The sequence below is a fragment of the Vombatus ursinus genome, unplaced genomic scaffold (genome assembly GCF_900497805.2).
Source record: "Vombatus ursinus unplaced genomic scaffold, bare-nosed wombat genome assembly UNPS02014779.1, whole genome shotgun sequence".
NCBI classification, from domain to species: domain Eukaryota; kingdom Metazoa; phylum Chordata; class Mammalia; order Diprotodontia; family Vombatidae; genus Vombatus; species Vombatus ursinus.
In genome coordinates, this window is record NW_020954557.1 from 9,643,048 (window position 1) to 9,655,622 (window position 12,575).

Genomic DNA, 12,575 nt, shown 5'->3' on the forward strand with positions numbered 1-12,575 from the left:
CAGGGAAATAAGGCTAGAAGCCCTACTTCTAAGAGATAAGTGGGGAGACAAGGCTGGAAAAGACATAATGGGACCAGTTTTCCAAGACGAGGATACCTACTGAGCAGTTTGTGTGAGGGTCCAAGGAATGCCTTAGGTAGCCCAAGAGGATGCACCTGTGTGCAAGATAGGTCTGGGTGATCAGGAAAAGTTGGATGAGGTGGGGCTGCGAGGCCCAGGCGTGTTCCTTCCCTCGCTTCACAGTTTCCCTACAGAACACTTTGCACGCGACACTCGGTCCCGGCCCCTCCCAGCAGCCTCGGGCCCGGCTTGGGGGAGGGGCAGGCGCGCGGCCAGGGGGCGGGGCTTCAGGCTTCGGCCTCGGCCTCCGCCCCCGCCCCTGACCGTACGCGGCTGCCCTCCGTGCCAGCCCCCATTAGCAGTGGCCCACGGGGGCCGCACGGGGGCGCAGCCCGCAGCCTGGAGGTCGGAGAAGGAGGAGGAGGCGCTGCCGAAGCTGCCGCCGCCGTCGCCGCTTCCACTTCCGTGTCTGGGCCGGCTTTGTGCCGCCGGCCTGAGGTCGACGTAGGGGAGGGAGGGAGGGAAGCCTCGTCCCGGGCTGCCCCGCCTCGGCTCAGCTCTCCACGCCCTGTCGGGCCCCCATTCCGAAGCCAGTAGCGGCCTCGGTTCCGGGCCGGGGCAGGCGACCCGGGAGAGGCGGGGACGCAGGTAAGGAGGGCTGGGGCGGCGACGGGGGAGGGGGGAGGGGGGAGAGGATGGATGGGGACCCCGGGCTGGGTGATGGGGCGAGGTCGGAGCGCGCCGAGGTGTGTGAGGGAAGCGGTTCACCCTCAGTTCCCCGGCCCGGAGATCAGGGTGGCCCCCAGCGCCCGTCTGCGGGAGCCCTGCGTGACAGGGAAAGTTCCCAGTGCCAGCCGCCCCCGCCGATGCTGCGGGGGCGCGAGCGAGCACAATACCCCCTCCACCGCCCCCGTCCGCGAGCCGACTCCTCCCCCTCGGCCCCCCGCTGCCCCGCAGGGGGCCTCGGCCGGGACGGGGCTGGAGGTGTTTGCAGTGACCCGGAATGGTGGTTTGAATAGGTTAGAAAGGACGATCCACAGTGTGGGTTTGGTGGGTTTGGTGGGTTTGGGGAGAATGAGGGAGTCGAGCTTCCTTGCGAGTAGGGATGGTTCCTTTGTGTTTGCATCCCCCGCTTGGCACATAGTAAGCGCTTGTAGTAAGCGCTTAATGAATGCTTGGGGGTGGACGGACGGATGGACTCCACTGTTGGGAATCTTTTGGGTATTGACTCAAGCTATCAATTCAAATTCGGAAAATATTAAGCGCCTACTAGGTGAACATGCCAAGTCAGACATGAAATAGTTTCTCTTGCCCTCCAAGAGCGTACTTTCTCCTGGGGGTAGAGGCGGAGAGAAGACTACTTAAGGTAACTGACATCTGGTAAGTAAGGGTGGGGAAACCTGAGAGCAAGGGTTCTTCATCTGTTTAGTCCCTTGGACCCCTGTTGCTATGGCGAAGCTTATGAACGCCTCTCATTAATGTTTTTAAATGCATAAAATAAAAACATAGAATTATAACAGAAACTAGTAATGAAATAGTCATTAAAAAAAAACTACAACAAAAAACAAAGCACAAATAAGTTCACAGACCCCTGGTTAAGAAACCCTGCCCTAGAGAAAACTGACAAAGTGCTGTTGAAACATTTGAGGAAGTAGAGAGCACAAGCAACTAGGGAGAGAGATCAGAGAAGGTTTCTGGAAGAGGTAGCACCTGAGCCTAAGATATTTAAGAAATAGATGAAGTCCTTTTACTCTCTTACCATCCCCCATACCAAATGGCCAAAAGGCTTTAATGGGATGTTCTCTTGGCTCAGAGGTGATTCTATGATTCTATGATGTGTTGTGTGTGTGGGGGGAGTGAGGATCGGGGGAAAGGTGTATTACTTTGTAGACTGCTTGGAGAAGAGAGAGAGAGATAGTGTTAGTTATGCTAGGTGGATATGTGAATATTTGGCGAGATACAGTTTAGAAGCCTGGAAAACTTGGGTTCAAGTTCTGCTTCTGACACTGTTCTTGTGCCTCAGTCTTTCAGTGTTGCAGACAGCTCTCTAAAGAGTATAATTTGCAGAGAAGGTGCTGACCTGCATTGATTGGTAGATGGTGTTTCCTCACTTAGGTAGTTCCTATACTAATGAAATCATAGGTCCTATCCCTTTTTTAAACATTTGGGACATGGTGTAGTTGGTCTTAATCAATGTGGTTATTCCTCAGGCTTCTCTTTGATTTTTCTTAGAATGAGGTCCAAAAGCAATTTATAACTAAACAAAAAAAGTGTAAGGAAAAAAGCAGGGTTGTCTTTTGAACCTCTTAGTAGAGATTTTAAATTTGGTCCCTAATGTTAGGTGATCTAATTATTGGAACCAGGAATGACTTCCATCAAGGAACCTTTTAGGGTTCATAAATTTAACCATGGTCAGTGATATTTTATTGACTTCTTGAATTTGATTCTTTTAAAAATGGTTTTTAAGTGTTGTCCCTCTTAACACCATCTAGAAAATTCAGCCAGTTTAGTACGAAGCCGACTTAAATATTTTCTGTATAGGACTTGGAGGATGTGTTGCCTGCTGGTATACTCCGAATTTTGATCTTAAGTGACAAAGTGTGTAGGGTTAGGTTCTTCTTAATTTAATACTTAAATATGTGTGAGTACTCTCACTGATTTCTAGGCTTAGGAAAAAAAAATTTATTAGTTACTGTGGCTGAAAGCATTCATTACCAGGTGGTAACCTTCCAGTGATGAGCCAGTTCTGGTAATAAAGCTAATTCTTCTATGACAGACATAGACAGACATCACTGGGTCTGTACTTGAAGCCTTTCCAGCTTGGTAGGACTTGCCAAAGCTTGCAAAATATTGGTGTCGTTTTTGATGATCTAGTGTCACTTCTGTGTTGGAGCTAAGCATCAAAGTAGAGTTTTAGTAGAAAAAGCCTTAGTAAAATTTAAATGATGGTTACCACTGTTAACCTTATCTGTCCAACAGTAATTATTAGCTACTTAACTGAATAATTTACTTTATTGTTTAAATTCTTTCAACAAATAATAAACTCTTGAGAAGCTGACCACTGATATCTTTAAAGCCTTATTTCATACCACTTATTGTCCCCACGTGGAGTTCTTTCCATTCCCCAATCTAATCTTGCCCTCTCCCTTTTCTTTGCATAAATATCTTTACCTGTTGAAATATTTCTCTTCCTAAGAGACTAAAGTGCCACCTTCTCCATGAAGCCTTCCCTGATTCTCCCCTTCTGTCAGCTGTCCTGCTTTATACCTCTCATACTTCTGTTTGATCTTTTTCTGTGCATTTAATTATATTGTAAGTTTTAGTATAGTTATTTTTATGTATGTCTGACTCATCTCTTTACCTATTAAAATATAGGGACCTCAGTCTCTTGAGTCAGAGACCATGTAGTTTTTCCTCTTAGTATCCCCAGTGTTTAGCCATAGTGTATTGTCCAAAACTGTTTTGGAGCTGGGATCTCATTGATATAGGATGTAGATACTTTTTCCAGTGATATAAATTGTAGCCCATCCATTTCCTTTACATTCTGGGTATATTTATGTTGTCCCATAAATCTGCCGTGGTAGAGGGGCCCTTCCCAATGTGTTAGAAGACTTCTGTGAGTTCTTTGGACACATGCAGACTTATCAACTATCTTCAGTTTTCACTGTGATTGGCTTATTTTTTTTTTTTAATTTTAGCCATAGTGGCTTTAGTAAATATTTATTAAATTGAATTTAAATGGTAACTTTTGATTCTGTTAGGGTTAACTTTCAGCTATTGTACTTTAGAATATACATGAAAATGGAATGATTCCGTAGTTCATTATTTTTATTTCAGTTTAGTTTTATAATTTAAGTCATTTAGTTAGAAAATATTTGTTTAAGAATCATTAATTAAAAAAAGACCCTTATGATCTTGCACATTTTAGCATATATTGAGCTGTCTTATGTGTTAAAGCACTTTAATTCAGTGTTACTGTCACTTAAGGTGAATTTTAAAACCCTGGAAATAGATTGCTTCTCATGTATTATAGGAAATAGTGGTTGTATATTCCTTTTTTATTCACTCATGGAAATTCATATGAGCACAACTGTTTTGCAGATTTGGATAGTACTGTGACCTAATAATTAGGACAGTTGGTGGGAGCAATGGAAGGCAGCAAGGCAGAAGAGGTGCTGGATATTCTCAGACTTAATGTGGGAGGCTGTATTTATACAGCCAGGCGTGAGTCCTTGTGCCGCTTTAAGGAGTCGATGCTTGCATCTATGTTCAGTGGACGATTTCCTCTAAAGGTGGATGAATCTGGTAAATGTATTAAAGTTATAAACATTGTTATAAGTCTTCATTAAAGTGGGTTTCCAGTTTAACTGCTCTTCAACATTCTGAAATTAGATGGTGTAGTAGAGTGCTGGGCCTGGAGTCAGGAAGACCTGAGTTCAAATCCAGCCTCAGACACTTTTTAGCTGTGTGATCCTGAGCAAGTCACTTAACTACTGTCTGCCTCAGTTTCCTTATCCATAATATAGGGATAATAAAAGCAACTACCTCCTGGGGTTGTTGTGAGGATTAAAAATGAATTAATGTTTGTAAAGTGCTTTGCAAATCTTAAAGGACTATATAAGTGTTAGCTAATAATAATAACAAGTATGTTAATGAATAATGTCATTGAACAGAATCATATTTGGCATTTTCTTGTTATTTTATATGAAAATGAAAGAAGTGCACCTTTTTAAATTCAGTTTAGGTCAATGTCCAAAATCCATGTTGCTTTGGCTCAGTTAGGGAAGAAATGAGAAAGCATCAAGGCCAATAAAGATCTAAAAATGTGATTAATTTTATTTGGAAACTCAATTTACATTAGAGCAACTTCATGGATAAAGGTATTTAGGATGATTAGATGTATTAGTCTCTCCCTGTGTTCTTCACAGTAGAGCGCTTATTTCTGTGGAGAGAGCAGCTGTCTGATGTACAACTGACAAAGAGCAACTAATATAAGTGTAGAATTAGTGTTAGACTTGTTACATAGTCTTGTTACATGACCTGACATATGCCTGAGGAAACATTTCAATACAGTGATGTATCCAGAAGAATAGAAAGATGCAAAAGTTATTGCTAGATACAGAAGAAAACTTTAAAAACACAATTCCAGGGCTCTGATGCTGTTCTTAACCATCTTCTGATTCCTCTTGGGGCCCATGGAACCTGTTTCATGTTTCCTGTTAGATCAGAAGAATTGGATGATTATAAAGAGTAGAGGTATTCCTGATGCTAATGCCAGTGAAGTCTAAAGTAATTACTTTCCCAGCTGAACGATAGCTGGGAAAGACTATAAAACCCTCCACAAAGCTGTCACTCTGTGCTGATGGCTCAGGCCTAGAGTGCTCAGTTAGGAATAAGATAGGATTCCAGTTAACAGACAACATCAGGGAGACTGAAACTTCCCCTCTCATCAGTTCTCCTCCAAAGTGCTGCTGTTGTACTCTGTTTTCTAAGCGACTACTAGGAAGGAGTATCCCAAAAGTGTGTTAGATTGGTGAAGAAAAGGCATTTTCTTTCTGTTGGTCTGTTAAAGTATAATATTTAGAAACATTGTTTGGCTTGTTGTATTGTCTGTATTTTTCAGTTTAAGCAGCAAAAATGACCCGACTTAGGTTTAAAATACAGACATTTCTTAAGATATTTTAGTATCTAGCACAAAATGTCTCTTGCATGTAAATCATTACCATAGTCAGTCTCTTGTCCTTAGTGAATCTGTCCCTGCCTTATGGCTAGAGAAGATTCTTCCTTCCCCACTGTGCTATAAAACTATCATCTATTCTTATGCCTTTCCTTCCTTACCTAGGGTGAGGGACAAGTTCCCTTGTAGAACAGCAGCAACTAGAGTCTTCTTTGTCCAGATCTGGTGGGGAAATGTGTTCAGTGTCCCAAGTACCAGGTTGAAACTTGGAATGCATTTTCCCATAGAAACAATGTTATAAAAAGTGGTTAGTTTTCCAGGCCAGCTCACAAAAGTCTATTTAACCCATAATCTAGTTGAGTTAGAGTACCACCACATCAAGCCACTGACTTGCAAATGAACTTTTATAACACCCCATTTGTAAACTAGGGACTGTGTATTTGCTATATTTTCTCTTTACCTGATAAAGAAATTTCTATTTCTAGGTAAGTGATTTATTGGTTATTGTGATTTACATTGTAGCTCTTTATTTGCAAATATCTATTTTATAAACAGTCATGTCAAGAAAGTAAGGAGACTAGAATTCTAGCCCCAGCTCTGCTACTTGTTTTATGAACTTGAGCAAATAGATTTTGCTCCCAGTTTTCTCATCTTTAGAATGAGAAGGGATTTTACCCATAAGATTTTGTGAGTCTTTTAAGTTTTTTTTTTCTAGGTGAAATAATTATCAGGTAAAATTAGGAAAAACAAATAACTACTTTTGTAGAAAGTACCCATTAAGAAATACAGCATAAGCACCAAATGATCATGAAAGATCCATGGACTGGCTAGGTACAGATTTGGCTTGGTGAAATTTTGTTGAAGGTCTGATTTATGTGTCTAATCATTTTTTGTATTATGTATATTTCTAGGGGCTTGTCTTATTGATCGTGATGGAAATCTGTTTAAATATCTTTTGGATTATCTTCATGGGGAAGTTCAGATTCCTAAAGATGAGCAAACTCGAATTGCACTGCAGGAGGAGGCTGATTACTTTGGCATCCCTTATCCTTACAGTTTATCTGACCACTTGGCCAATGAAATGGAGACATATGCTTTAAGGTCAAATATAGAACTTAAAAAGGTCTTGGCATTTTCTTAAGTTTCTTTTAAAGTATTTATTAACGTATATCAGTCAGCACAAAATAATGAAAGCACATACTTTTAATAGCATGTTTTATGTAAAAATTGTGAAGACATTGCATTTTCCTAATTTTAGAATGGAGAATTCGTGCATGTTTTATGCACTGGACCAAAATAACCACTCTTTGTAACAAAAAAACATATAAACTTGTTACCTCTTGGTAAGAGATCTTGGGACCTCTCATAAGGTTAATGTTTTTCCTTTTTAATTTGAAAGAGATTACTTTAACATACAAACTACATATATATATATATATATACACACACACACATATATATATATGTATATATTTTTATGATTCTTTTCCACATTAAAGATATAGTATTCCTTGATTACTTTTTTTTAGGAATATTCTGGCTACAGAATTTGTTTATAAATTAACAGTGACATTGTGGCATGTGAAGTCATGTTCTCTTTATCATAATTGCTCCTTATGTTAGGAGAATTGCCATATTGAATACAAACACTAATCTTACCAAATTTAGTGAATGTAACAGTTTGTAAATTTGAGGATTAATTTATGTCATTTTATGACCATTAGAGCTTTTTTTGCAATACACTTTTTTTGACTGTGTTTTTAGCACTTAACATGACTTAGTGAGCTTTGTTAGTTGTCTTTCACTCTAGTGGTAGATGTTATACCTTTTAACAGGCATTTGGTACCAATTAAAATTGAGTAAGATTAATTTGTTTAATCTGCTTTATTTAGCGTATGTGTCAGAGACTTTAAGCTAATAGTCCATAACTGTAGTATGATGAAATTGAAGAAATGCTGTAGGAGACCTGAGGCCATAATACTCAGGAAGGACATTTGAGTGTCTTTTCACCAACCTCTTACTGGCCTCTTACTGGCTGTCCTTGTTTTTCTCTTGAATTTGTTTTAGGAATTGATTAAAGTAAATGAATTAATCTCTGTGGCTATCAGTTGCTTCTTCTATAAAATGGGGATAAAAACCTTACCTGCTTGAAAGCTGACTGCTGGAAAAGATAATCTTTTGAAATTCTTCTAAAACTTTAAGATTTATATTCAGTGATTCTTTTATTCTCAATTGACAGTTAGGAAGGAAATTATCACATGCACATTCATATAGCACAGATTTATTTAGTGTTTACTATATTGATAGCACAGTATTAGGAGCTATAGAAGAATCTGTCTATCTGGACCATGTGTGCGTGTGTATACACACACACACACACACATGAACGATAGTCCAGGATTTCACTATGGTTTGGATAGGCAAGACATGAACACATTAAAAATTTTTTTTTTAGAATATAGACAACCCAGCACGGTGGCTAATTCCTGTAATCTCTGTTATTGTGAAGGCCAAGGCTGTTGGGACTCTTAAGCTCTGAAGTTCTGAGCTTCAGTAGGTTAAGCTGTTGGGGTGTCTACATTATGTTCAGCATTAAGTGTTAGAAGCTGCATTTAGCCCCAGGTCTCTGTTAACTCAAAGTCCAGTACTCTTTTGATTGTACCATATTGCTTTCTGAAGAGAAAAGTCAATATGGCAAAATCATTCTCATTGAATTAAATTCAAATTTTCTGATGTCTGTTCCAGGCTTTGACAGACTTTTGTGATTCTTATGGGTTAGCCTGTAACAAACCTACTGTTTGGGTTCTACACTATCTCAGCACATCTGGTGCAAGCTGTGAGAGTAGAATTATTGGTGTGTATGCCACAAAAGCAGATGGAACTGATGCAATTGATAAACAGCTAGGAGGAAGAATTCGTAGCATTTACAAAAGGTAAGTACAGATTTGATTGTGGAAAAAAAGAAGTAAAATTTTCATAACATTAAATACTTTCAATACATGTTACGGAAAATGACATTGACTGTAAATAACATCACACTTCATAGTTTGTATTTTTACCAGAACCATGAAAAACATTTAAAAATTCTATATTTAAGTTAAAGGAGCTTGTAAGGTGGGATAGGTGTTCTAGATACTTTAAGAAATGTTTATAATTGAAGAACAGTTATATTGATGTAATTTTTTTGCAAGTGCTTTGTCATTAGCCTTACTTTTTTTGATTTTTGGGAATCATGTTATAACAAGATTTAAAGGGAGAATAGGCCTCTGATCATGTAACCCTCTCTACCCCCTTCCAAAAGATAAAGAAACTGAGTGTGTGATTGTTATCAGTTTTGTCTTAAGGAGGTCACATGATATATAAGAATACAGGATTAAAAATCAGGAAATCTAGATAATCATAGCTCTCCTTAGGCTGGCTTTAGACAAAATTTGAGTAGGAGAGTTTTTCTAAGCCATTCACTTTGTTATATGTCATTGGGCAAGTGATTTTAATGCATTGTCTTGTTTCTTTTAATTCTTCTTTAACCTTCCTTCAAGGAGAATTTTTATCCTCTTAACCAAATGCTTTAATATGGATGTTCTTTAAGGGTCTATCCTTGACCCTCATCTCTCATTCCTTTACATTCTCTCTCCTGATAATTTCATTCAATTTATAGTATCCACTACCATTCCTATGCGGATGACTCTCAAATCTTCATTTCTCCTAACTTTGTGACCTTTAGACCCACATCTCCAGCTGCATTTAGGAATCTATACCTGAATTCCCATGGACCCCTCAAACTCAACATGTCCAAGATCAAGCTTATCTTCCCACCTAAATTTATTTTCTTCTTCGCCTTTACTTTTTCTGTTTGTGGCACCATCATTCACTCATTCTATCATGTTTGAAGTCTTAAGGTTATCTCTAATTTTTCCCTTTCATACTTACCATAATTATTTAGTTATTAAATCCTATCAATTCTACCTTCATAGCACATCTAGCTTCTATACCTTTTTTGCTATTTTCTACTGCCTCTATCCTATTATAGGTCCTTGTTGCCACCCCTGTGGACTTCTTATAGTCTCTTTATGTTAGGTTTGTCAACTCCTGTTTTCCTCCCTTTCCATCCATCCCTCAGATCGAATACCTGTGATCAGAATAATATTTTTTTATGTCTTATTCTGACCATATTACTCTTCTGATAAAAATTCTTTGGATTCTTCTTGCCTTTTGAATAGAATTCAGATCTATTTTTATCTTTGAAGGCTATTTATAATCTGGTACTGCATTATATCATATTGTTCCTCTTCATATGCACTGCACCCCGCCCTAACTCATATAGTCTCTGATTCTCTCCATGTCTGTGTCTTTGCTTATGTTATTCTATTTGTCTCAAATGCTCCCCCTTTCTTAGTCCGTTGAATTCTTACCCATCTTTTAGAATACAGCTCAAATGACATTTTCCATAATGCCTTCCCTGATTTTACTCCTATATCAGCTCTGAACCTTCCCCTTGGAACCTCAAATAGAGCTTGTTTGCAACTCTCTAACGTACTTGTCGTGTAATGTTGTATATTATGGTTATCTGTATTTGTGTTAATCAAATCATAATATAATAAATTTGTAGCTAGAAGTGACCTTAGAGGTCTTCTAGTTTCTCATTTTATAGATGAGGAAACTAAGGCCCAAGATAGTTAAGTGACTTGTCCAAAGTCATCTAACTAGCAGAACCGTGATTTGAATTCAGTTCCAAATCCAGTTCTCCTTACCTTGGGCATCTTATCCCTCTTCTAGACTGTGAGCTTCATGAAAATAAGGTCTTTTATCTATGTTTCCTATCTTCCACTTTGCCTAGCACTGTGCTTGGCACTCAGATTTTTTTAAGTTAATTTTTTTCCAGTTATTTGTAGAAACAATTTTAACATTGGTTTTTTTTTAAATTTTAGTTTCAAATTTTCTCCCTCTCTCCCCTTCCCCCTCATTGAGAAGGCAAGAAATTTGATATAGATTATACATGTGCAGTCATGCAAGACACATTTCCATATTAGTCATGTTTTGAAAGAAAACAGACTCAAAAGGAAAAAAAAACAACTAAACAAGAAAAAATTAAAAAAGTATGTTTCAATCTACATTCAGACTCCATCAGTTCTTTCTCTGGACATGGATAGCATTTTTCATCATAAGTCCTTTGGAATGTCTCGGGTCATTGTATTGCTGAGAAAAGCCAAGTCATTCACGGTTGATCATGATACAGTATTGTTATTACTATGTACAGTGTTCTCCTGGTTCTGCCCCAGGTCTCTGTTAACTCAAAGTTTCACTTTGCATCAGTTCATGTAAGTCTTTCCAGGTTTTTGTGAGTGTACCCTGCTCATCATGTCTTGTAGAACAATAGTATTCCATCATAATCATATACCAGAATGTGTTTAGCCATTTCTCAATTCATAGGCATCCCTTCAGTTTCCAATTCTTTGCCACCCCTAAAAGAGCTGCTATAAATTTTTTTTGTACACATACATCCTTTTCCATTTTGCTTTTATGTCTCTTTGGGGTACAGATCTGGTAGTGTGGTATTGCTAGGTCAAAGGGTATGCATGGTTTTAAAGGCTTTTGGGAATAGTTCCAAATTGCTCTACAGAATGATTGAATCAATTCACAACTCCTACAACAACGCATTAATGTCTCAGTTTTCCCACATCACCACCATTTGTCATTTTCCTTTTCTGTCATATTAGTTAATCTGATAGGTGTGGTGTAGTACCTCAGAGTTGTTTTGATTTGCATTTCTCAAATCAGTAGTGATTTAGAGCATTTTTTCACATGACTACAGATAACTTTGATTACTTCATCCGAAAACTGCCTGTTCATATCCTTTGGCTATATATCAATTGGGAAATGACTCTTATATTTAAATTTTATTTATTATATTTATTTTATTTTACTTTATTTAAATTTTATTTATTTTTATAAATTTGAATGGGTTACTTACTTGAGAAATGAGGCCTTTATCAGAGAAACTTGTTGTAAGATTTTTTTTCAGTTATGATCATAAACTGTTTTCCCTCCATCCTATTTCCCTCCTGTTTAATCCTATTTTCTCTCTCCTTTCACCCTTTCCATCCTGAAGTGTTTTGCTTCTATCACTCCCCCCAATCTTTCCCTTCTGTCAGCCCCCTCCCACTCTCTTATCCCTTTCCCCTCCTACTTTCGTGTAGGGTAAGACAGATATCTATACGTAGCTGAGTGAGGTGAGCAATGGAGTCTTTCAATTTCTGTTTCACACTTTGGTTCTAGAATATTAGGGAAGTTTTCCTTGATAATTTCTTTAAAGATAATGTCTAGGCTCTTTTTTTTTTTGGTCATGGCTTTCAGTTAGTCTAGTAATTCTTAAATTATCTGTCCTCAATGTATTTTCCAGATCAGTTGTTTTTTCCAAAGAGATATTTCACATTTCCTTCTAATTTTTTCATTCTTTTGATTTTATTTTATTGTTTCTTTATGTTTCCTGGAATCATTAGCTTTTGCTTTTGTGCCTCCTTTTTCATTTGTCCAGTTCTATTTTTTAAGGAGTTCTCTTTATTGGATTTTTGTGCCTCTTTTACCTTAGGCCTCTTTTGTTTTTTAAGGTATTATTTTCTTTTACCTCTTTTACCAAGCTGTTAACTCTTTTTTCATGATTTTTTTGCATTACTCTCATTTCTTTTCCCAGTTTTTCTTTTGCCTCTCTTACTTGATTTTTAAAATTCTTCTTGAGGTCTTTTAGGAATTCTTTTTGAGCCTGAGACCAATTCATATTTTTCTTTGAGGCTTTGAATGTAGCAGTTTTGACCTTTTTTGTCATCTGAGTTTGTGTTTT

General features: G+C 38.2%; 1 protein-coding gene across 2 annotated transcripts in view; it reads left to right on the top strand.

Moving 5' to 3' along the window:
• The first annotated feature begins 611 nt into the window (after positions 1 to 611).
• Positions 612 to 12,575, top strand: part of KCTD18 (potassium channel tetramerization domain containing 18) — a 29,242-nt gene continuing 17,278 nt past the window's right edge. Inside the window, exons 1-4 of one of the 2 annotated variants that reach the window (XM_027866016.1) lie at positions 615 to 708; positions 4,162 to 4,365; positions 6,649 to 6,860; positions 8,483 to 8,670. In XM_027866016.1, the coding sequence (XP_027721817.1) occupies positions 4,209 to 4,365; positions 6,649 to 6,860; positions 8,483 to 8,670 (557 nt within the window). In that variant the 5' untranslated portion in view covers positions 615 to 708; positions 4,162 to 4,208. Of the gene's footprint in view, positions 709 to 4,161; positions 4,366 to 6,648; positions 6,861 to 8,482; positions 8,671 to 12,575 lie in introns of both variants that reach the window. The other variant, XM_027866017.1, reaches the window with a different exon arrangement.